General features: G+C 39.4%; 1 protein-coding gene across 4 annotated transcripts in view; it reads left to right on the top strand.

The window, feature by feature from the left end:
- Window positions 1-520: 520 nt before the first annotated feature.
- Window positions 521-23284, top strand: part of DMTF1 (cyclin D binding myb like transcription factor 1) — a 30653-nt gene continuing 7889 nt past the window's right edge. For 2 of the 4 annotated variants that reach the window (XM_075144163.1, XM_075144184.1), the window contains exons 1-12: window positions 521-690; window positions 7549-7665; window positions 8179-8298; window positions 9291-9385; window positions 10124-10238; window positions 13317-13393; window positions 14811-14968; window positions 15786-15818; window positions 16966-17075; window positions 17844-18072; window positions 19774-19925; window positions 21419-21634. In XM_075144163.1, coding sequence (XP_075000264.1) covers window positions 7557-7665; window positions 8179-8298; window positions 9291-9385; window positions 10124-10238; window positions 13317-13393; window positions 14811-14968; window positions 15786-15818; window positions 16966-17075; window positions 17844-18072; window positions 19774-19925; window positions 21419-21634 — 1414 coding nt within the window. In that variant the 5' untranslated portion in view covers window positions 521-690; window positions 7549-7556. Of the gene's footprint in view, window positions 691-7525; window positions 7666-8178; window positions 8299-9290; window positions 9386-10123; window positions 10239-13316; window positions 13394-14810; window positions 14969-15785; window positions 15819-16965; window positions 17076-17843; window positions 18073-19773; window positions 19926-21418; window positions 21635-23284 lie in introns of all 4 variants that reach the window. The other 2 variants (XM_075144172.1, XM_075144195.1) reach the window with 2 other exon arrangements.

Genomic DNA, 23284 nt, shown 5'->3' with positions numbered 1-23284 from the left:
GCCCACAAGGTTTTGGAGGTGGATGCAGATGGAGGTCTACCACATAAGGGAAGCAGCCAAAAAGGGGCTTCATGGTAGAAGCGTAATGAGGTTTTTACACACAAAATCGCGGGCGGGGGATCCCGCTCACCTCTTGCCTTGCTCTACCCGGCTTCTCTGTGAGAAGCCTCAGCGGGTGACTTTTTATTGCCAAGGGTCAGGGCACCTGCACCCACCCGCTCCGTGAGGCGGCGAGCACCACAGTCTGCACACTGCTAGACGCTTGCTTATTCTCGTTTTTAAGGCTCGTTTTTTGATAATACGCCATTTTTTTCAGGTCGTTAGGCAGGAGGGAAGTGAAGAGCGAGCCATGAAGGAAGCGTAAATGGGAAGTGGGGCTTTTCCTCAGGACCGGGTACGCGGGGGGGGCCTTCCCGCCTCCCCGGCAGCGAGGAGGAGAAAGGCGCCGTGCGCTTTGTGGCACCACCGCCGCGGCGGACCCCGCGCCGTGCGCTTTGTGGCGCCGCGGCAGGGCGGAAGCGACGGGCGGTCGGGCGGCGGGCCCTTCCGGCGGGCTCGCGGGCTGCCTGCGCCTTGCCCCGCCGCTGCCTCCGCCTCCCCCACTCGCCGCTCGCTGCCGCTCGGCGCCTCCATCCTGGTACTTGGGAGTCTCCATCCTGGTTTCTCAAGTGCCCGGACCCAAAACAGGAAGTAAGTGCGCGGGGGCCTGCGGGCTGACAGGGCCGGGAGCGGCCGGGCAGCGGCGGCGACGGAGCGGGGCAGGCTGAGGGGATCGGGAGGGGGAGGCGGCCATGTCCGGCCCCACGCCTCAGCCGCGGCCGGACTGGGCTGGGCCGGGCCGGGCCGGGCTGGCAGCGGAGCTGGCAGCGGTCTCGGCCAGCGCCGCCGCCCGCCGAGAGGACGGGAAAATGGCGGCGGCGGCGGCCCGGGACCAAATGGCGGCGCTGGCGGCTGGGGGGCAGCGGGGGGCTGAGGCGGGCCCTGAGGCGCGGAGCCGCCTGCGGGGCGCTGCCCCCGCCCCCGGGGCAGTGCCGGGGGCTGGGGCAGGGCTGGCAGCGCCGCCGCGTCCCGCCGGCTTTCTGCCCCGGGCCGCGGTCCGTTGTTCCCCGCCTTCCCGGGGTGCTGCCGGGCGTCGGGAGCGCTGGGCAGAAAGAAATTTGGAAGCGGGGGGAGGCGCGACAAAATAGGGGAAAACTTGGAGATTACCAAACCTCGGCTGCTTTGGGAGGGCAGGGGAAGGGGAGGGCGGTGTGCGGGTTTTTTGTTGTTTTTTTTTTGGTATTTCTGTTTTAAACTCCCTTCCCCTTACCTCAGTGTCTGTAATAAAAGGCCAGCTGCACGAACACGTTTACATCTCCCGATTTCTCCCTCGCTGGGTCTGCGGTTGGGGTATCCTAAGTTTGTGGCTTTTATCTGTTTTGTTTCATAATCTTTTTTTCCAGCGAGAGTTGTGATTTGAGGTTGCTTGGGGCTTTATTTTTAAGTGGAGTCTGAAATGCATAACTCTGACAAGATCAGGGGTTTCATCAAAAACGTACCAGGCTTTTCTGCACTAGTTACGTTCTCTGTTTTGTCAAAATAAAGGATTCCGGTCGGACAAGCCGTTTTTCCTTCCTTTTTTTTTTTTTTTTTCTTTTTGAGGTCTCTTTATTGTTGGTTGTGCACTTGGGCACAGTGAAGCGTATTACACTTCTACTAGCTACCTCTTTAGCTGACAGGTTGTATTTGTATGTATTTATTCACGAAGAGTTACCATTGTTCAGCCCCACCTGGCCATTGTAAGTTACGTGTCAAAGTAATCTAGAAAATGCTTTTTGTTTGCCAGCGCTGCTCTGGCCATAGATGTAAGTTGGCTTCTTGACAGCATAGTTAAAATCCCTTTGCAAAACCAGGAGATGTAGGCTTTGCAATGAGATGGACACATCTCATTCAAATTCTCATTTCCATCAATCCACGTGAATATAATAATGGCAACAACCTCATGCTTGTTTTCCGGACACATACTGAAACATTCTAGATGATGTTTTATCATTTAACCGAAAAGATTGAACATTAATTAAAACTCCTTAAATAGAATGCCTAAAAATACTGATTTTTGTCTTAACCACTCAAAATTATAAAAGGTGGGTATATAGGAGACATGTGTCCGTACTGTATTTTACGTATTCTAATAGACCCTTTTTTATGAGTGTTAATTCTGTGCTCATCTGTCCATCAGAAAGCAGCAGAGCTGTGGCTTCGCTTATCAATCTTGCACCTTGTACAGTTAGGATAACAATCAACTTTTCATATTTTATTGCATGCTAAATTTCTACCTGTTGTTTATAAAGGTGAAGAAGTTACTGGAATGCTTAGAATGAAACTGGATTTACATGAAAGAAAAAGAATATTTATTTTAGTACATATCATACTTATCAAGATTTTTATCCATAGTCATAACCTTGTGCCTGAGAGCCATTTTCTATTACTGAAAAGAAAACTTAAAACTTTGTGTTTTTTCTTTTGAAGGAGCTAGGACTTAGCGCCCCCCTCCCCCTGTGTGACATTTAAAGCATGCTTAGTGCTTTTTATTAAAATATCAATGGATAGGCCAGAACTCATGGCATTCTGCCAAATTTGGATCGATGCAAATGAGAACAGTTTGTCCCATTGTGTCTCCCATATATTCCATTTCTGCGATGGCACACTTTTCTAAATACCACTGATGAGTAGAATGTAACTGTTCTAAAGGACTGTAATCTCATGCTGATACAGTTTAATAAATCTTTGTGTGTCTCAAACTCAGGTCTTTGGGTCTTCTGTTTGATGTCTGTCTGGTTTGGTCCCCTCTTACGTCCATTGTTGCAGCTGTTAAAGACAATTTCTGTGGGGTGGATTTTTAGATTTGAGTGGAACCCATTTGGTGTGGAGAAAAGGTTTTTTGTTTAATAGCATCAGAAAATTGGCACTAGTTGAATAGCAAAAACTCCTGATTCTGTATTGTAAGTATTGACTACGTAAGAGCCATGGTATGGAATACACTGAACATTCAGGCTTCCTTAAATATGAGGTATATGGGGTCCTGTAGTGACTTTGATTCCTTTGTGTTACTCTTGAATGAATGCATTGAAATCCCAGTGCATCCCATGTGATTGTTCCAGTTAAATGCCTCAATAGCCTGAAGCCTCCCTCCATAAACATCAATTTTTGCTTCTTACATGATTTAGTGAAATATACTTTTACTTTTTGCCCAGTGCAGAGAACACAGCCTTTAACACAATTCAATGTAGAAATTTTAAAAGATTTACAACAGTCCACAGAAGGCTAGACATAACATTCAATTCATAACTAGGTGTAATGACAGAATTCTGTCTGCAAGAGTAAAAATACTGTTTCTTAGAAGCGCTTAATTTTTACAGCCCATAGAATAATTGAGCTCATGCCTGTTGAAGGTGATTTAGAATTACAGGAATTTTGCATAAAAACGTTCAATTTTTTTGTAACTTGGTATAAAATCAGCTTTGTGGGGTTTTTTTCTGCCTAAATCTGCTGCATGTTTCCCAAATAAATAAGAACTGCTGTATTATGTGGCTTTAGTGGAAAATTTACATTGGAATTCTGTATTACATTATTCTTGTAGGCAAAGTATTTTCCTATCTGTTTGGTTGCATGTTGAAACCTGTTTAAAATTGTAATGGAACTCTTAAAAATGTTGGGTTTGGTAAATACATCCACAAATCTAACAAGGGAAAAAATGCTTATTAAATTTACACTGGTTTCGAGGGTGCTATCTTAGAAATTTAAGATTATGCTATCTTCACTGCATTTCGTAATAGGCATCCACCCTGTTAGTGTATGTGCATCCAACAGTGTTCCCTTCCCCCACAAGCTAACACCCTCCTTCAGAACATAAAATATTAGTGGTAGATCAGTATCTCTATAAAGAGTGTGTTTGAATCAAGGATTAAAGAAAAGTCTTGGGTCATGCATTTAAAATTAAAGCAAGCTTTTTGTTTTAAATAGAAAGGAATGCATTTTCAAAAGCATACTTAGTGAAGTTATGAAAAGAAGGTGATATTTTGAAGGTGACGAGACTACTCGTCGTAATTCTCACTAATTAAGAAACATTGGCTCTCATTAACTTTGTATTTAACTTTCTCAAGAGTGGACGTGTAGTGGATTTGCGGGTGTCTGTATTAAACGGAATTTGCATGGCATATCCTAAAAGACCTCTGCGGTGGTACAGCATTGTTTAGCATGGCTTCGGCTGTCACCCCGTGATAAATCAAGGACATCAGGCGAGTACAGTGTCCCTGCAGCCACTATCAAAGAAGCCTGCATCAGAGGGCGTTGTCTCCTGCAGAAGCACTGTGCTTTCTCCACTGAGCTCACCATAAACTCCAAGTGGTCCCATCATACGTCATATTTGATGGATCTTCAGTATACGTGGTAGTTCTGCCATTATTTAAGCGTAAAGCAGTGGTTTTTATAAGATCTGGAGATTGTTTTCTATTGACACAGAAGAACCACTGCAGTTACTCGAGAGTTTTTTTCCTCACCTTTCCATCACTAATTCGTGTCTTTATGGGTTAGCGCTCCTGTCCTGGTGTAAATGTATCTTGAAAGAACAAGTTTGTTTCCTTCCTTCAGTTTTCTTGTATTTGTGTAGTCTAATGAATAAAAAATGTCAAAAATATGCATTTGACTTTGACTTGACTCCTCACGTTCTTTGCAGTCAGTTTTCAGTTGAGGTCCAAGGCCATATCCATTAAAGTTGATGGGAATTTTTCCAGTCAAATCAAGGATTTGGCTCTTCCTAAGTTTTTATCAAAGCTTGGTTATGATTAGTACCTTACTCAGAAAACTTGAGATATGCTAAATCTCAAGTATCTGACACCGAACATTATTGTTGGGTTTTTTTTGGAGAGCCTGCACTTACTGTTGGGATAAATCTCCCATTCTTGGGAGATTGGCAAAAAGTTATAAAACCCTGCTCAGTCCAGGAATTACATTGAGGAGTGCTTCTTAGGAAATCACAGTTCCTTGAGCAATGTGCTGTGCGGGGTTTTTGGTGCTTTGTAAGGAGTACCTGGCTGCTGAAGCAGACAAGTGTAGACATATAACTTGATCAGAAGAATCAGTGCTGCTCTTAGGTGTGGTGCCTCAGCTATTGTCTATTTAGTCCTGTTACAGCTCTTTGTATGGAAACGTAGGGTAGCAGCTACTCCCCACCTTTGATGGAAATGCCAGGTTTGGATGTATGGACCCCCTCCATGCTGTATCCTTTTCTAACATGGCAAACCAGCGATGGGGAGAATGCAAATGGACAACCCTAATTACTCCGTGTTTTTGACTTGGGAGCCTAATCCTATAAACGCATTCTTTGGTTCTCAGCAAATCCTGAGTAACTGATGAAAGAATGGCCCAGCTTTGCTCCCTCTTCACTTTTCAGTATTCTTTCAATAAAAAGAAGGAATGGTCTTCTGCTGTGGATGGTGCTATAGTTTCCGCTGCTTCTAGATCAGCTTTTGGTGAAGTACATGATTGACATAACATGTTTTATAAAAATAAATCTGTCTTTCAAGCCTTTATAGTGGTGAGAAAAAAAATAGGTGCTTTCAGCTGATTATAGAAAAATAAATGTTTTGACTATCTGTTCACATCTAATTAAAGAAGAATCCCCCATGGCATTTCAAGTAACTTTGGGAATTTTTGCTACAGCATTCCCTGTAGTAAAAGTTATTCAGAAAGTACATATGAACATGAAAAAGAGAATTTATCTGTTTCGTTTGGCCCTCCGGAATTATCCAATTTGTTCACTCCCCAAAAGTTGAATGAGTAACTCAAAACTGAGTTGAACAAGTTACAGTCTGCTAATTTAGCTATAACACTTTGGATTACTTTCTTCATGTTTTAGAGTTAAGGGTGCCCCTCTTGGTTCTTAAAAATCAGTACTATAGCTGTGCAGCAAACATCACTTCTAGTAAAGGATAGGGCAGAGGTGGTAAAACTTAGAAGCAGATGAATCCCAAGGAAGTTGTTGCCTCCTACACTTGCATATGGCAAGGAGCTGTTGCTGGTGGTAGATATGAAAGTAAATTTGAGAACCCTCTGATTTAAAATGTCAACGGTATCTGAAATTTTTGACATGTTCAGAAGGGTAATATCACTTCATTCTAGGAACCAGTCACTACATGTGCTTAAAGATGTGCCAAACCTTCATCAAGCTTGAGAGGTGATAAGTAATTTTATTGAAAGACTGGCAGTAGTTTTATCCTTCCAAGAAAACACTGCTCTTGGGAATCTTCAATACCAAAGAACATATTTTCTGATTAAAAATTAAATCATTTCCTGCTGAAGCAACATTGTTAACATTATACAGGGGATTTAAAATCCAGGTTGTAAATTCCACTTACATATGGGTATATGGGTATCCCTGCCTGGTACATGGAAGCTTTGTAATGTAATTGTGATTTTTTTTTTTTAAAGCTATAGTCAATGATTTTTTAACAACATAAGTTAAAATTGTTGATAACGGTATTTTGGCTTTAAAATAAAAGTTACAAGTAATTTTTTTCTGTTGACATATGAGAAAACACATAAAAAGAACTGAGCACTTCAAGAAGAAGTAAATGATATTTTCTTTTTACAAAGCTCTGCCAAAGACAGTCACCAAACCCAGGTGCTCAAAACTGATGAGATCATTGCAAAGCTTCTGGGTATTTTAGATGTGATTTCATTTTAGCTTCTGCAGCAGAAAAGGTTACATTTCTTTGTGTTTGGTGGATTAGAACTTTTTTGTGGGGTTTTGTTTTGATTTATTTCAAAATTAGTAATAGTGCTAGTTTACATTGAAATTCTTATAAGCTTTGGGTTTCCTCGTAGTACTTTTATAATGGAAATGAGACTATCAGAAGCACTTTGTATTGCCCTAGTTCACTGACTTCAGTGTATACTGCTTATCTTGGATATCTTATTTTCTGAGTAATTTTTTATACTGGTGGTTGCCTGCACCCAATTTTTCTGTTGCTCATGTTGTTTCAATGGTAAAGAAAAAATACTAGTTTCACAATTAGTTATATGCATGGAAGGTGAATAAAACTTTGCAACTTAGCAATCTATAAATAGTGCAGCTATGAGTAGTATGACACTACAAAAAATATTTCTCAGTCCTGACTCGCTTTAGGTTTTATAATAGTAAAATAATGAAATGAGCAATGGAACAAATATTAGTGAGACAAAAAAAATCAGATGTGAAAAAGCAATAGCCTAGCTTTGTGTTAAAAAAAAAATAGTAGTAGATTGCAAATGCTCCTTAATAGGGAGTTTAGGTACTATTTTTAACTGGAAAAGTAGCTTTGAAGCACTCTGATGTTACGATGTATAAGTATGCAGGAAAACTAAAGGCAGGTAGATGTCTTAAACTGTGGAGTTGTTCATGTGAAAGAACAGACAGACATTCATCATTCTCTGCGGAGTTTATGCTGGTAGTTTGAGATAAAGGGAGCAGCACTATGATCAAAGTGGCAGTCTGACTGAAGGAAAGTAATCTGTGTATTGCTCTTTCAGGTTTGAGTATGAGCACAGTTGAAGAAGAGTCTGACACAGTGACAGTAGAAACCGTGAACTCTGTGACTTTGACTCAGGACACTGAAGGGAACCTTATACTTCATTGCCCTCAAAATGGTATAGAATTGTATTGCATAGTATTTTTTTCTTCTTTTTTCATTGATCCAACCATCATACTTCGCTGCCCCAAAATTCTGTGAGCTCCTTGGATTCAGCTTACTGTGCTGCAATTTGTTCTGTTTCAATTTAAAGAAGGATAAAGTGTCGAATTAGGTGTAATTCACAAAATTATCTATATATGTGCCTAACAAGGATATTCTGATTTATTTCTGTGGAAATGGGTTCTTAGAACCAAGCATGTACCCAAATTTCTGTAGACTTAAGGGGTTGGTGTGTGTAATGGGCTGTGGATGGAATTACAAAGAAAATCTCACAGAAAATGCTTGTTGAAGAAAGCATGTAAACTGTTGTTGCCCATGACTTATACCAAGTTCCTGGGCAGCAGAAAAGCACCAAACCAACCTATCACATTTGCTTCTACCTTTTGTTTTGGTCCACTTTGTTAACAGAACTTGGACCAAATCTCCACTTTGTTAACAGAAAGTAACCTGCGTATGTTTTTGTTGTTAGAAACTGATGAAGTAGACTCTGAAGACAGCACTGAACCTCCACACAAGAGGCTTTGCTTATCAGAGGATGATCAAAGCCTTGATGATTCCACTCCGTGCATTTCTGTTGTTGCAGTTCCAAGTAAGTTGTTTTAAGTTTACGTACTCTTGTAGCAAATGTTTCTGTTGGTAAAGGTTAAAAGTGGACTTTTTGGATCACATGAGAATATTTTGCATGTTTTATTTTCAAATTTCATTAATATACTTAGGTATCGTCTTTACTTCTCAGAGCCTTGGATGGTTTTGCAGCAATTGTTATGTATACAATACTGGCAAAAATAAACCTGCCTTACAGATGGAGGACTGCAGGCACAGGTGCACTGAATAAGTTGAAGGATAAGTGAATGAACAACAAACTAGATGCTCTCCTCCTGCAAAGAGCGATTAGGTTTTTTTAATGAATAACAGTATAGTTAGTATTTCCGTGTTTTGTAATAGTGAGATGTATGGTCTTCTTGTACAACAAGAGATTGTTGTACAAAAGGTAGGCTGAGTACTGAACTAGTCTTAAGAAAGTTGATTGAATATTGGATAGTTCAATATAATCTCCGAAAGGGAGGCAAAACCAGATCTAGCAAATTAAGATACCAATTTACAATACCTAGAGTGACTGTTTCTTTGGTGGAACTTAGTAGAAACTCCTTAGAAGTAAAGGCATTATCATGCTGAATTTGAAGGAAAACTGAGGAAAAAGAATGCAGCCGAAAGGTTTGAACGTTGTCCTTTAGTAATTGGAAAATACTGAAGATAGGGCTGGAAAGGAAGCATTAATACAGTACCAAATGTTTGCACCAAATCAAACACCTTTTATTTATATGTTTCACATTAGGTCTTAGTTATAGTCAAGTGTAAAACTGAAGGTTTCAAAGCCCATATTTAAGAGGGTGAAGAGGAACAGTTGATATGAAGAGGAACAGTTGATAATCATCTTGATGATTTTACTGTGTCAACAAATAAATACCGAATAAAGCCTCTTTAAAATTTTCAGTGCAAAGGTAGCAATTTATAAAACCTGTAGCATGCATAAAAAATGTTACAGGAGTAAGGTATACAACTAACTTATCAATTCTGAAGTTTCAGAAAATGATCAGAGCTTTGAGGTGACCATGACTGCTACCACTGAGGTAGCTGAAGATGAGATTAATGAAGGAACTGTTACTCAGATTCAGGTACAGTAAAACTTCAAAATTGACCTATTTGATGTACATTTGTATTTAAATTGAAATGAAAAGGGAAACAAATAGAAGAAGGGGCTTATTAAATGAATAAGATTATTTTTAGTATGAAACTTGTTTGTAAAATGTTGTTCCATAAAAGTGCAGTTGAATCATTTTATATATGAAAGAGATTATTTGTAGTGTAACTTCCTGCCCAAAGAGCAATACAGTAAACAGTAATAGATGTAACCCTCCACTGATAATTACTTGCTCTGTGGTGATCTTGAAGGCAAGTTTATCTGTTATTTCTGTCATTCTTTGATTATAAATTAAGCTTTATAACAGGCCTAAATATGCTTTGTCTTGTCACCAGTCCTAACAGTTACATACGGTTCTCGTTGTGGGTGTATCATGTTTAAAAGTTGTAGATTGGAGATGCTGGACATAGTTCTCTTTCCACCAAAGCCAGTGAAACTCTTCCTATTCCTGTACATTAAACAGGATGAAGAATGTTACCTAATTTTAATTCTTACAACATCTATATGTTAAGATGTTAAATCTTACTCAGATGTTTTAAGAAAGGCGAATGTACTTTTAATGCCATATCTAAAAAGTGGCACTTTCTGAGCAGTCAGCAAGGTAAGTAGGTATGCTGGTTTCATTTTCCTTCAATTTATGCCTCCATGTTAAATGCAAGTGATAGAAAGAACTGAAGATCTTACTGGATGATTTTATATTGGTCTTTTCAAGATTCTTCAGAATGAACAGCTGGATGAAATCTCCCCAATGGGCAATGAAGAAGTGTCAGCTGTTAGTCAAGCCTGGTTCACAACCAAAGAGGATAAGGATTCTCTAACAAATAAAGGTAGGATATTTCAAATGCAGTTCTCCCACACTGTAAAAAGATAAGCTTTTCCAAATGTCTTAGAACATTTTGCAGGTTGCAAAGTAATCTCTGGCTTTTTTAGCGAAGATACTTGAGAAGACTGATTCTAAAAATGCTGAGAGATCTAATGCATTAAGTCTTCACCATCCCTCTTACGCTTTGTATGCAAGAAGAAAGTTGGAACTCCAGATACACTTGGGGAGGAAGAGGGGCCGTGCCTGCAGTAGTGACAGTGATTCTAGTGGCCGTGGTAGAGAACTGCTGTAGATAATGTGTGTCGGCACAGATGGAGCAGATGGTTGTATTTGCTCCGTTTGCACTTCTACCTGGTCGGAGATGGGAAGCTGCAGTCAGAGGCAGGTATACCAGGAAAAAATGAATGTATGCACAGGCTAATACATCTTCCTCCGAGTAGAGCTTATTAGTCTGGCTACTGTGTTGTGATTCGATTTAAACGGTTTCTGGAATGGAGTTGCTTCAGGAAGAACAGGGATTTTGTAGACGAGGATCTACTGAAATAATCACCGCTACTCCTAAAACTGCCACCCCACTGGCATTCCTCCCTTTCAAAATGCACCTGCGCAATCATGTAGTAGTCGCTGAACTTTAGAGGGGGTTTTGGTTTTGGTTTTTTTTTCAGGGGAAGTTCCTTTCTAAACCTAGAGAAACAACTTAATGTGAAATGAAGACATGTTGTCTCTCCAGTTTCCTCAGTCTCTCCACTGTTTTTCTTATCCTGATCTTACCTCTTTGTAGGGAAAAAAAAAAATCAAAATCTCTTCCAGTCAGTCCAAACCAACCCCCTTTTTTGTTAGAAAACTTTAGGGGAAAAAAATAATGGTTTTCTCTCACAGAAGCAAATGATCTCTTCCTCAGTGAGTTCTACTTCAGAGAGCTGAGTGTACTGCTGAGTCAGTGAAAAAATCTGGGTGAGGCACGCAGAACCTGGGTGTTGCATATGGATAATTCAGAACAAGGGAGCTGAGCAACTCTGTCAATGACCATTTCACTCACTGATCCCAAGTGTGCACTAACAGTTACTTCTAACAGCCAATACATAATTTCTCCCCGTTTTCTCTGTCCTTATTTATTAGATTTATAGGGCTTCAAAGCTATTCAGTGTTCAGTCCAAGGACTGGGGCAGAGATGGGATAGCAAAGAGATCCCTTTGCATCACAGCTCTGAGGCAGCTGGGTAGAAGTAGTGAGAAATCATGTTGCTGCAGTTGCTGTGCTCTAGGGTGAGAAGCAGCACAGAGACTATGATCTTTTCAGTAGCCAGTGGTAAAGGACTTTGGTTGGGAGCAGCACATTGTCAGCTGTGACTGGAGGAGTATGTATTGGTGATTTGGCAGAGAAATGACTTTTCATACGACTTTGTAGCCTGTTTGATGTGTGTCGTCTTAAATATGTTAGAAACTTAGTGCATTTGTGGCTGTTTCACAGGCGTATCAAGTGACCATATATCACAAGTGGCATTTACAGTTGTGAATGAACGAGGGCACTAAATCTGGTGATTCTAATTAAGAGATTAATAATTTGAGGAAGACATTTCCAATAAAATATGCCGAGAAAAATATTTGAGAATCCATACTAACTGAACTTTTCTTGGAGTCTCCATGTTTTGTCACAGAGATCAGCTGTGGAGAAATCCCAGTATGTGTCTCCTTTTACAGTAGCTAGGAGTTTGACGTGTGTTGCCTGAGCTCATCATTTTATAGAGGTCTCCACCTGATAATGCTTTCTTTGAAGACCCGTGGGCAGGTTATAATAATCTTGGCACTGCATATGCAAACATGCGAAGTGCAAAATATACTTCTTTTCCTAAAATAGTTGGGTATTAAAGGTTATTCTATGTAAAGAATAGCAGTGTCCCTTTAAGTCAGTTCAGATGCTTAGATAGAGGTGTGAATCACAGCTACAGCGGTAGATTATTGTTGTATCTCTGTAGCTTTGGAAGAAGGGATTGAAGCCATCAGGCACAAGGGAAGAGTTTTCTCTCATCAGTTCCAACGGAATTAGTAATAATGCCTGTACTTTTCATTATAATTGGATTTGAGTAAACAGTCTCTTCGGTGTGTTCTGCCTCTCAGCTCTGGTAATTAGCAGGCTGAGAAGGAAGTACCCTGATTTTTCTGAGCAGAGATGGGCAGGAAGCCAGCACACACTAGTATGTAAACTGGGTCACCAGCATAATCTTAATTATAAGTGATCGTTAATATTAAGTATGGTATGACCATGAGGGGAAAAAAGAGGAATCAATACAAATTTAGGGTAGGAATATTTTATGGAGAGACCGCAGGTTTGAAATTTTTTCTCTGAATAAAGTTGATTGGTTTGGCTTTTAAAGCTTAGCTGGCATTGTAGTTCCTAAGGGCATAGACAGAGACGAAACGTAATGTTTGCTTCTATTGGTTGCCACTTTCATTTGGGAAATAAAACACTTGCCATGAGTCTTTATCTTGACTGTGACCACTGGGCATTATTCCCAATGCAAAAAAAAAAGAGAGATAGGGACCAGCTTGTCAAAATAGACTAGGTAGAGCATTTGCCTCTATGAAAAGCACTCACAGTAGATAGCACTACTCACATGTTAGGAAGTGATAAGGCATATAAGAGAACCCCACATTGTTGCCAATTCCTTAAGTAATATTTTGAGTCACATTTTAAGTCCCAGCTTCTGGAATCATTTGAGTGCATGGAAATTTCAGCTGTCAGTTTAAAGACAGAAATTTTCTAGTTGTGGCTGAAGACAAAGCCTGAAAATGTGACTTGGCAGCACATAGAGGAATCCATGGTCTGTTTTAAAAAAATGGATGTTTTTGAAGAGGGGTCTGACTCCCATTATTTAAACATTAGTTGACAGTTACTAAGGATTGTTTATCAGTTCTGAAATAACATCTGTTTAAAATCCACTCTAGTTAGTTTAAGTAGCTAAAATTACTACTTTCTTTTCTTCGTTAACTGCAATATTGAGAGTCATATTTTTCTGATATTTTTGTTGCTGTTGTTTTGCTGGCTTTCACTTCAGTAATTACTTTGTCATTTCTATTTTCAGGCCATAAGTGGAAGCAAGGGATGTGGTCGAAGGAAGAAATTGACATTTTGATGAGTAACATTGAGCGTTATTTAAAGGTATGTGTTAGAGTATGTTATCTGCTAGTCGGCGTGGTGATGCAGCCCCTGCTAGAAACCAACTTTCTTTAGTACTTCCCAGAATGTGCAATAAGTGATTCTGACTGGTTAATAGTAGAAATGGTCATTACCCATTTGAAACACATAAGATAATTGTATCCATACACAGGATTTAAGACTACTGAATGTAACATTGCTTTTAATTCGTGTACTGAATATAACCCATTTTAAAATTTCACATCAGGGTACTCAAGTGGCTTAATCTCTTTTTCTGAATACACATCACTCATGAAATATTTGGTGAAGGCAGGGGAAAAAAAAGTGCGCTAGGAATAGAGATAATTACAAAGCATTGAATACAACTTCCAGACTTCTTTGATGCCATATCTGTATTTTTTTATTACACTAACAGGATGCCTGTATTGGTTTTCTTCCCCTTAATATATTGTTGTCAGAGTTCAGTGTAAAAATAGGCATGCAGTTAACACGCTGACAGTGATAATTGCCCATAAGTCATATTGGTGGTAAGCTTACAGCTGAGAATATTTCAGCTGAGCACTTACAGCTGAGAATATATAGCCTGGATATAACAGGTTCACCATTCTTCATTTGTGAGTCAAAAAAAGCCCTGAATTTAGCCTTCATTGGTATAAAAATCCTCCGTATTGTAGTTGTAGAAAGTGCGCCTGCCCACACGTATATTAGAATTTCTGCCACAAAATCATTCATAGGTAATACTATTTTTTACATCTAGAGAAGCTTTTTTAAGCTAGCTAAATAACTTTTTTGAGTTACCGATAACTCATTTGACTCATTATTTTCCCATTTATCAGCTTTCTTGAGATATTGAAATATAGTGATTTTTAGTTTAAGCTGAAGTTGAACTAAAGCTTTCCTTTTATACTTCAGTGTTTTTGTATCAAATTTGCTTTTAGTTTCCATCAGAACAAGAAGAGTAGCTTAACTGAAAAAAATTGCTTTCAGATAAAGAATATCTAAAATTATGTAATAAATTCATATAGTGCTTTTTGACAGCCTTCCAGTGTATAACCCCAGGATAATTCCACCAGAGTCTATTTTCCATGATGTTCTAAATGACGCTTCAATTTTTGATCTTAAAATACACATTGGACAGGTTTTTTTAAATGTAGATGAAAGTTAAAGCTTCTGTGTCTACCTGGACTCCAGTGTAAAAAAACCTAGTGTTCAAGGGTTTGTATTTGAGGTAGCTAATTCATAAATACTCAGTTGAACTTTTGAGTGACATAGAAAGTTGTATTTGAGATACATCAAAAGTTGCATAATAGTATGCTAGGCTTCAGTTCTTAAGTGTTCTTCTTGGTTTCTGGGAGGCTTTATCTAAGGTGTTTTGTTTGTGGTTTTTTTTTTGTTTGTTTTTTTAAATGCTTTCTTCTAGGCCCGTGGAATAAAAGATGCCACTGAAATTATATTTGAAATGTCAAAAGATGAAAGAAAAGATTTCTACAGGACAATAGCTTGGGGTCTGAATCGGCCTCTCTTTGCTGTCTATAGAAGAGTTCTTCGCATGTATGATGACAGAAACCATGTTGGAAAGTATGAAAACCTCTAATGCTGCATGGTTTGATTGGTATGAGTAGGGTCATGTATTTAATGTTTGACATGTTATATGTGAGATGGAAGATTCTAGCCAAACAGACCTAGCTCTTCCGAATCATAAGGCACCTCTGCTGAATTCTGGTATATCAACCTTGACAATAGTTGTGTTAAATTGGTGGTATCCACAACTTAAAAAAAAAAAAAAAAAAAACAAAACAAAGGTGCAGAGAGGATTCTGATATGATTAGAAGACTTCGACACAAGCGCGGGTCTGCTGAGAAGTAGTTTTTTTCTGTGACATTGAGCTAATTCATCCCTGTGCCCTTAGTTTGCCTATCTGTAAAGCTGTAGGTATGGCGGCATCCAGAAGTGCTGAAAAGGATGTTAAATTTTAGGTTTTAAATGTAGTTGAAAATTAAAAATACCATCTCAATGCTGATTTTCTTTTTTTTTTTACTGGAAAATCAGCCTTATGGTGATTGTGAACAGAGAGAGTAAGGAGAAAACAGCTATTTATTTGAGAGACTAATACACAAAATTCTAATTCTATTCTTAGTAGTAAGATCACCGAGAATGAGGAATTTTGCTGGCAAATAAGAGGAATGTTAGACCAGATAACCTTAGAAATGCACTAATGTGGAAAATGGCACTTGTTCTTCACGTTCTTTCGAAGCTTTCAGTCAGATTGTTTCTTATAGCTGAAATTCCTTAATCTCTTGTAACTAAATGTGTACTGTGTGGTTAGTGAAGTAAAAATATTTATGCTGTATGTTTTCTGTTTAAAATAATGTCTTTTTATTTACCTGTTTCTTAGGTATACTCCTGAGGAAATTGAAAAGCTTAAAGAGTAAGTCTTTTTATTAACGAGGTCACACTACCTTGTTTATATTTAGTAGCTTGAGTAGTTTTTACAGGTTTTGTTACATGAAATCACTGAAAAGTTACAAGTAAATTTGACTGCTCCAATTCTATCAGAAAATAGTGGTCACTAAATTAATGTGAAGAGAAATGAAACTACATTTGGATTTTTTTTTTCTATTTTCTAATGTGTTTTCAGGATGTAAGCAATATGCAACAAAGCAAGCCTTTTGTTGAAACTAGCAATGTTACGGATTGTTACAGTCAACATTTGCAGTTATGTTTCTGAAAAACAGAAATTCCCTTTCTTTAGGAAACCTGAGCAAAGGTTATTTCTAAAGCAGGTGGCAGATCAAGGGTAGGATCTCCCCTATGAAGTATTAGAGAGATATATAAATTGTCAGGAAGGCTCTTTGATTTTGACTATGAACGTGATAGATCAAGGAGGAGGGGCTGCAGACTTTATCTCCTCTTGCAGCTTTCCAGGGTTGAGCAATTTGAAGAAACCATGTTGGACTGAAGGAAGGAAGGGAGTATATTTCATTGTGTTGATGGATATGTTTGGATCCATTTAGCTGGTTTGTGTCATTCGCAAGGTGCCTGTGGTTCCAGATATGTCAAAAGTAGTCATGGCTCAACATGTAAGCAACCTGTTGTCATGTGTGGGAGGAAAATAACAGTTAAAATTATGAACATGATTATGCAGTGTTTTGCCTCATTGAAATTGTAGGATGCCTGGGTTTTCATCAGGTATTATTTAGATTCCTCAAGTGATCTCTATACTGCCTGAAAATCCTTGAGGAACTTGTGTAGAATGGATGTTGGCTGTTTATCTAAACATTCATATTGTACTTAACACAGCACTTAAACCTCACAGCATTCCTGCAAGACAGTTAGATATTAAACATTTTATAAGTGAGTATCCTGTGGTTTAGCTGGCCCAAAGGGCTTCTAGAAACACATAGAAAAAATAGCAGTGATGGTAGAAAATATGTTAATATTGTAGTATCTAAGTGACTCCCCATTCTGTCTTTAAGTCTGTAAAGTGCACATTTATTCTGGTTTTATTAGAGTGCATTTGATATTTTGGTAATTTTTTAACTGAGTGTAGTGCTAATAAGCATGTTTCTGTTTAGGCTGAGAATAAAGCATGGTAATGATTGGGCCACAATAGGAGCTGCACTGGGGAGAAGTGCTTCATCTGTAAAAGATCGATGTAGATTGATGAAAGATACCTGCAATACAGGTGAGGTAAATGCTGGTGTCAGTAATGGATATTCTAGTTAAAACTCTGTCACCTTTGCCTTTGTCAATGGTGTTTTCAGAGACGTGTAACTCTGAACTTACAATGAGGAACTTACAATGTGAAATCTGGGGACATTTTTAGAACTTATTTGGTATAGGTTTCTCCAGTTTCACTTCTTAAACATCAGAACATTCAGTTTATTTTTGCAGTCCATTATCCATCATATGTTTATGCCACTGGAGCATATTTTCTTGAGGTGGATTAAAAAGTACTTTCCCTTGTGTTTAAAGTTTATAAACATACACTGTATATTTGGTGTCAATTAAGAGACAGATGCACGTTAGGAGTAAAGTATTGTTTATTTTGTAATGTATGTGTTCAAATGGAAGGAAAATTTAGTCAGACCTCATGTAATTACTGCATACTAAATGATTGCATGGCTAATTTACTTCAACTAATACAATGCAGGTAGCTTGGACCAGTTTGGTTTGGTCAGTATTTTGATAAGTTCTGTGTGGCTTTATTCATCTGCAAGAGGAAGAGAAGAGAAAGAAACTTCACAGCAAAACAATGGAATTATGCATTTTTTAGTCAAGAATGGATATAATATAAAGTGTTAGTAAGAACCGTTGTATCTTCTTTGCAAGTCAATATTTGCATCTGGAATGAGGTGTTAGGCACTGAAGATAAATATCTGTTGACATGTTACGGATCAGAACAGAGGGTGTCTGCTGTTAGTTAAGTTTGGAGGGGTTTTCTCTCTTTCAGGAAAGTGGACAGAGAAAGAAGAAAAAAGACTAGCCGAAGTAGTGCATGAGCTAACTAGCACAGAACCAGGTGACATTGTCACACAAGGTGTATCGTGGGCTGCCGTAGCAGAACGGGTCGGGACGCGCTCTGAAAAGCAATGCCGCTCTAAATGGCTCAACTATCTCAACTGGAAACAAAGTGGGGGCACTGAGTGGACCAAGGAAGACGAAATAAATCTGATCTTGAGGTTTGTTATTTTAGTTACTTTCAAAGGTTCGTAATACATGATGCTAGCAGGATTCCATTGGGGTCCCTTTTGCTGGTTTCTTAGACACTAAAAGCTCTAGAACCCTCCAAAAATCACTGCTGTGTTTACAGTTCCCAGAGATTTATTATTGAACATATTTTTTGTTTTTTGTTTTTTTAGTGAATGTTAGTGTTCGTGAAAGGTGTCAGATTGAAAACCCTGGAGACTGAAGTCTTCTTTATTCCACAGAAAAGGTACAGCACAGGCAGCGACCGTGCAAGCTTCCCACACGTTGCCCCACCAATGCGCTTTAACCCTTAACTGGAGGGTAGTTCAGTCTCCCTGCCCGTTCAGTCCTTGGCCTCTCTGCTGAGATGACCAACAAGGGTCAAGTGTGGTGGTGGTTTCTGTGATGTGGACATCTTGTCTACAAAGAACTAAACCGAGACTGCAAATTAATTTCATGTAGGCCACCAACACTGATTGGATATCGGCATCTTTGACTACGTTTGAACTGGCAACCTGGTAGTAACTTTGGAAATCTTTTGCTCTCTCCAGTCCTCCTCCCATTTTGAATGCCTTTAACTCAGGCTTTTTAGCCAGTGGATTTTTATGGGTTGATAGTTTTGGGTGGGAATAAAAAGCCAAAACATACAGGGAATCTAAAAATTATTTACAGAGCAATATTTACTAATTTACTGAAGCTGTTTGACTTGAACTCAAAATGAGGAACCTGATTCCACATTTCAGAATGTGCTGGTTATCTGCTGGTTATAATTCTTAATATTTCTGTACAAATGGTATCTGTTTTGGTGTGTCCAGATATCCTTAACTCATCCTACAGGGTTGTTTTGTTGTTTTGGGTAGCTTTTTTCTTTTTTCCCTTTTTGTTTTTTTGTTTTGTGTTTTTTTTAGCTAGCAAGAGTATTCAGTGCTATTTCTTGCTTTGTGAAGAGAACTTTTCTTAACTTTCACAAAAATCTTTTCCCTCTCACTGTTCACCTCTTTTTCATATGCTCCAGGTACAGATGAGCTGGAGGCAATTCAGAGATACCTGTAGTATTCCAACAGATTCTGGTAGAATGCAGTATGTGCAAAACATCTGCCAAAATTATATGAAGACTGTCCCTTACCTGGAGAGCCTAATGCGATTGATTTGTGAGGAACTGTTTAATACTGTAGTTAACTTCATCTACTTTGGCTAAGAAGCATCTGAGAGGAGGCAAAAATCTATGTTAAGGACGGATGAGTGTTATTTAGGAGAAAACAGAAGCAAATATCGTAACATGAAATTAATTAAGTGAAAGTTCAGACTGAATCTCAGGAGGTATTTCCTGCCTTGGAGATGTGTTTGGGGAATGGTTTTCCAAAGAGAAAAGATGCAAGTACCATCATTTGGAATGCTTCACAATAATCTGATCAAAGCCCTAATGTATATGTACATAAGGAGAATAATCCTGCATGGCAAGGAGATGGACTGGATCATCTAACAGGTCTAGTCCATCTTCTGTTGTTTATGATTCTGCTTGACCTCTGGCAGCGTGGAGCCTTGGAAGCCTGTGTCGATTCATGAGCTCTGGTGGACTATTCACTAGCATGCCATTTTGTTGCTGTTACATGTGACAAGACCGGAGATGTGCAACACCCCTTCCAGTCTGGAGGGTAGTTTCTAACAGGTAAATATTTTCTGTATCCTGCCAGGATAGCGGAACTTGAAGTTTCTGATGAAAATGACATCAATTGGGATTTACTAGCTGAAGGATGGAGTAGTGTCCGCTCACCACAGTGGCTTCGGAGTAAATGGTGGACCATTAAAAGACAGATTGCAAACCACAAAGATGTTTCATTCCCTGGTAATGTACTACTTGCACACCTTTCTTCTGAAAGCTCCTTTCACAAATGTCAAAGGAATAAGGCATTTTGTTGTCTAGTTACAGCATTGCTGGCCAAAGAGCACATTGCTCCTTTGCTGGAAGTTGCTGGCCCCTCGTATCTGCTGGCTGAATTGCTCCTGCAAGCAATCTTTAAGTGTTTCAGTTGAAACAAGCCAAGCTGATGTATGCAACTAAACAGTAAATTTTGCCAACTCCCCTCACTTGGGCTAAAGTGAGAGCATGTATATAAGCAGCTCAGCTGGCAGATCATCATCATCATCTGAGGGCATGTGACCTCTTCAGGTGGAAGGGGATATGTATCTGCAGCCTAACAGTGTCACCTCAGGTTAGATCTGTTACCTTTAAAATGTTAAAATGTCATCTGTGTGAGGTGCGGAACCTTAGCTGCAGACAGAACATAGAGCTACTACTAGCTGCACAGTGAGGAGGAGGGGAGGAATCGGGAGTATAAAGCTCTCCAAATATGTCTCTCATAGCTCTCGTTCTTGGTCAGAGAAACTAGTGCCTGAGCCAAAGGGTGTTTCAGTCTCCGTGACCTTCAGTCCTCCTTTTCTCTGTCTTGGGGAGAGGAAAAAAAACCAGAGAGATTAGGCACGTCATAATGAAAGGTGTGATTTAATGGATACTTTTTCTGTGGTCGTCAGTGTAGTTATACATTAGTCATGCCTGGAGGCTGCAGTTGAGAGGGTAGCCCTGTAATGCTTACTATGGTATAAACCATATGTTGGTAGACAGTTGTTGCATCAAATAATTGATAGTTTAAATACACCACTGCATCAACATCATCCACTCTCTTTCCCCAGACAAAATGTCATGCTGTCAAGAGTGGGAGACGTTTAGCAGTTCCCTGTATTTGAGTGGTAGAAAAGCAAAGGCCTCAGTTTTTGTAACCTTATATATGTCAACTACTCCCTCAGTGGGACCAGAGTGATGATAAGGAAGAAAGGTGGGCGGTTTATTGGAGCAGTGGGCCACTTCATGCACAGACGAAGAATTGGCAGGCACTGAGAAATTAATTCTGTCTCTTGCTCCCTATTTCCAGTGACACTTCTGTCAACCTCTTGAACAAATCCGCTTCCGTCTTTTGTAAGATTGGAGGGTTTATTTCTGATAGCAGCACTACACAATTAGTGATGCTGGCACTTGACTGTAACTTGGGAATATATCATACATGTTTTTAGAGAGGTCCAAAATTTTATGAGCTTTTCTTTTTTTTCCCCCAAGCATCCTAAAATGTCGAGGTTCCTTGAGAAAATCAAGTTCACTCCAGTAGTTGACTATAAATGTGTTTTATGTATGTGCTAAATTTCTAGTTGATATATCTCTATAAATTGTTTAGGTTCCAAATTCAGAAGGATTTGGGTTACTTTTTTCATCTTGGATAAACCTCACATGCAGCATTTCAAATGTGCTTCTTCAACATGCTTTAGCATGAGTATTCTTTCTCTCAGTGCTGATAAAGGGTCTTAAACAACTCCATGAGAACCAAAAAAACAACCCAGGGCATCAGCTTTCGGAGAACAAATCTGGAAGTGGATTACCAAACACTAATTCCAGTTCGGGGGTTCAGCACGTGCAGATTCGAGTGGCTCGCTTAGAGGAGAACGCAGGCAACGCACCAAGCCCTATGGCAGCTTTGCAGATTCCAGTCCAGATTACGCATGTCTGTAAGTAGCTGAAACGAACAACTCGCTGTCCCCTAATGAAACCTAAAACCTAAACGTGTTATGTTCAGATAGTGAAGGGAGGAGTGGGCATGTCTTAAAGAATTTTATTAATTCTGCTTTGGTCTTGCCATAACTTCAGATTAAGGGTTTCTGGATTCCATTTGCCCGTTTCTAACTTCTGTTAGGCAAATGTAGATATTACTGTGACAATAGCACCAAGAAGCTGCAATTGGCGGGCCTGGACATAGGTGTTGTAGGTGTCTGTCTGTGTGCACGCACACAAGAGCTTGCCATACAACGTGTTCTTTGAAAAGGCTTCAGTACGCAAGCCTCTTAATAAAGATGCAGTATATATGTTTATTCCTTAAGTTTCTTCTGGTAGCTCTTGTCCAGAACAATGAATATTACGTACAAGATCTCCTTTTGTAAAATGTATACACTGCTGTACCTAAGTTCTGATGAAGGACACTGAAGGGAAGGTATATAATGTTTTTTCTAGTCCTGCTCTGTATTATGCAGTTATTTCTAGGCACAAACACTCTGGAAAGTGTTAGCTTCCAAGTCACACTGGCGTTCAGCTGATGATCTGCTCTAGCCACTGTATTTTTTTTTTAAGTTGGTGCTTCCCATCCTCTTAAGGATGAACTTTGCTCATTATCAAACATTTATTACCAGGTCTACTTTGATTGTAGTGCTTATTGTTTGGTTTTGTAACTAATCTTATTAAGTAACTCCAGTCATCCCGTATGCAGCCTGTCATTCTCCATTGTCTAGTATTTTGCAGTTTGTCATTTGTGAATTTTATTTGGAAAATCTAGTGCTTTAGTCTTGCTGGTTACAAAATTAATTAATCGGGCTAAGAACTGCTTATTCAGACTATGACTAGATAGGCATATGGTAGACCTTTTCTTGCTTATAATTTCATTATATTAGCCTATCTTAATCTACTTAAGTGCCATCTTCATTTTATCTGGTTTATTTCTTAATTAAAAAGTCACGCAACACCAAGCCAAGAACTTTTTATCTGTAGTAATACTGCAGTGGTCTCATATTTCAACCAAGCTTGGTCAAAGCTATTGGGTTTTGATGAGCAGGCAAGAAGTGCTGGTATTCTGTAACCTTTAGTCCTTTCTGAATTTAATTCTGTAATGATTATTTTGTGATGTCACTTGCCTTTTTCCCCATTTTAGTCTGCTTTCCTGAAGAATTTCTGTTTGCGTAATCCGAGTGAGTTTTGTATAGTGTCTTTTCTGTCTGTTTCCCAATCTGGTGAGAGCTGAACCTGTTAGCCAGTTTCAGCTGCATTTGAGAGAAGCCTCAAGGTTTCAAAGGGGTAATTCCTGTAAGCTTTATGAACGTAACTGGCTAGGTAACAGACAGGCCACACTTTACAGCTGTCTGCTAGTAGGTGCCAGGAAATCTGCAGCAGGAAACCTTGAACATGCCATTACAACAATAAAAGCTTCAAAATCGGAGCTTGTATCTTCTTAAGAGACCAAAATTATTCTACTTTGAAGCCACGGAGTCTGAGATGGCCAAGTTTCCAGTGCTTGGAGCACTGCTGTCATCATGTAGGTCTTTTGCCCTTTCGATATTTATGGAATTACTGGATGATCCCAGGCAAAATATTAATTTGCCTCCAGCTTCCTG

The sequence above is a fragment of the Calonectris borealis genome, chromosome 1 (genome assembly GCF_964195595.1).
Source record: "Calonectris borealis chromosome 1, bCalBor7.hap1.2, whole genome shotgun sequence".
Classification (NCBI taxonomy): Eukaryota; Metazoa; Chordata; class Aves; order Procellariiformes; family Procellariidae; genus Calonectris; species Calonectris borealis.
This window is presented reverse-complemented; position numbering and strand designations above follow the sequence as displayed.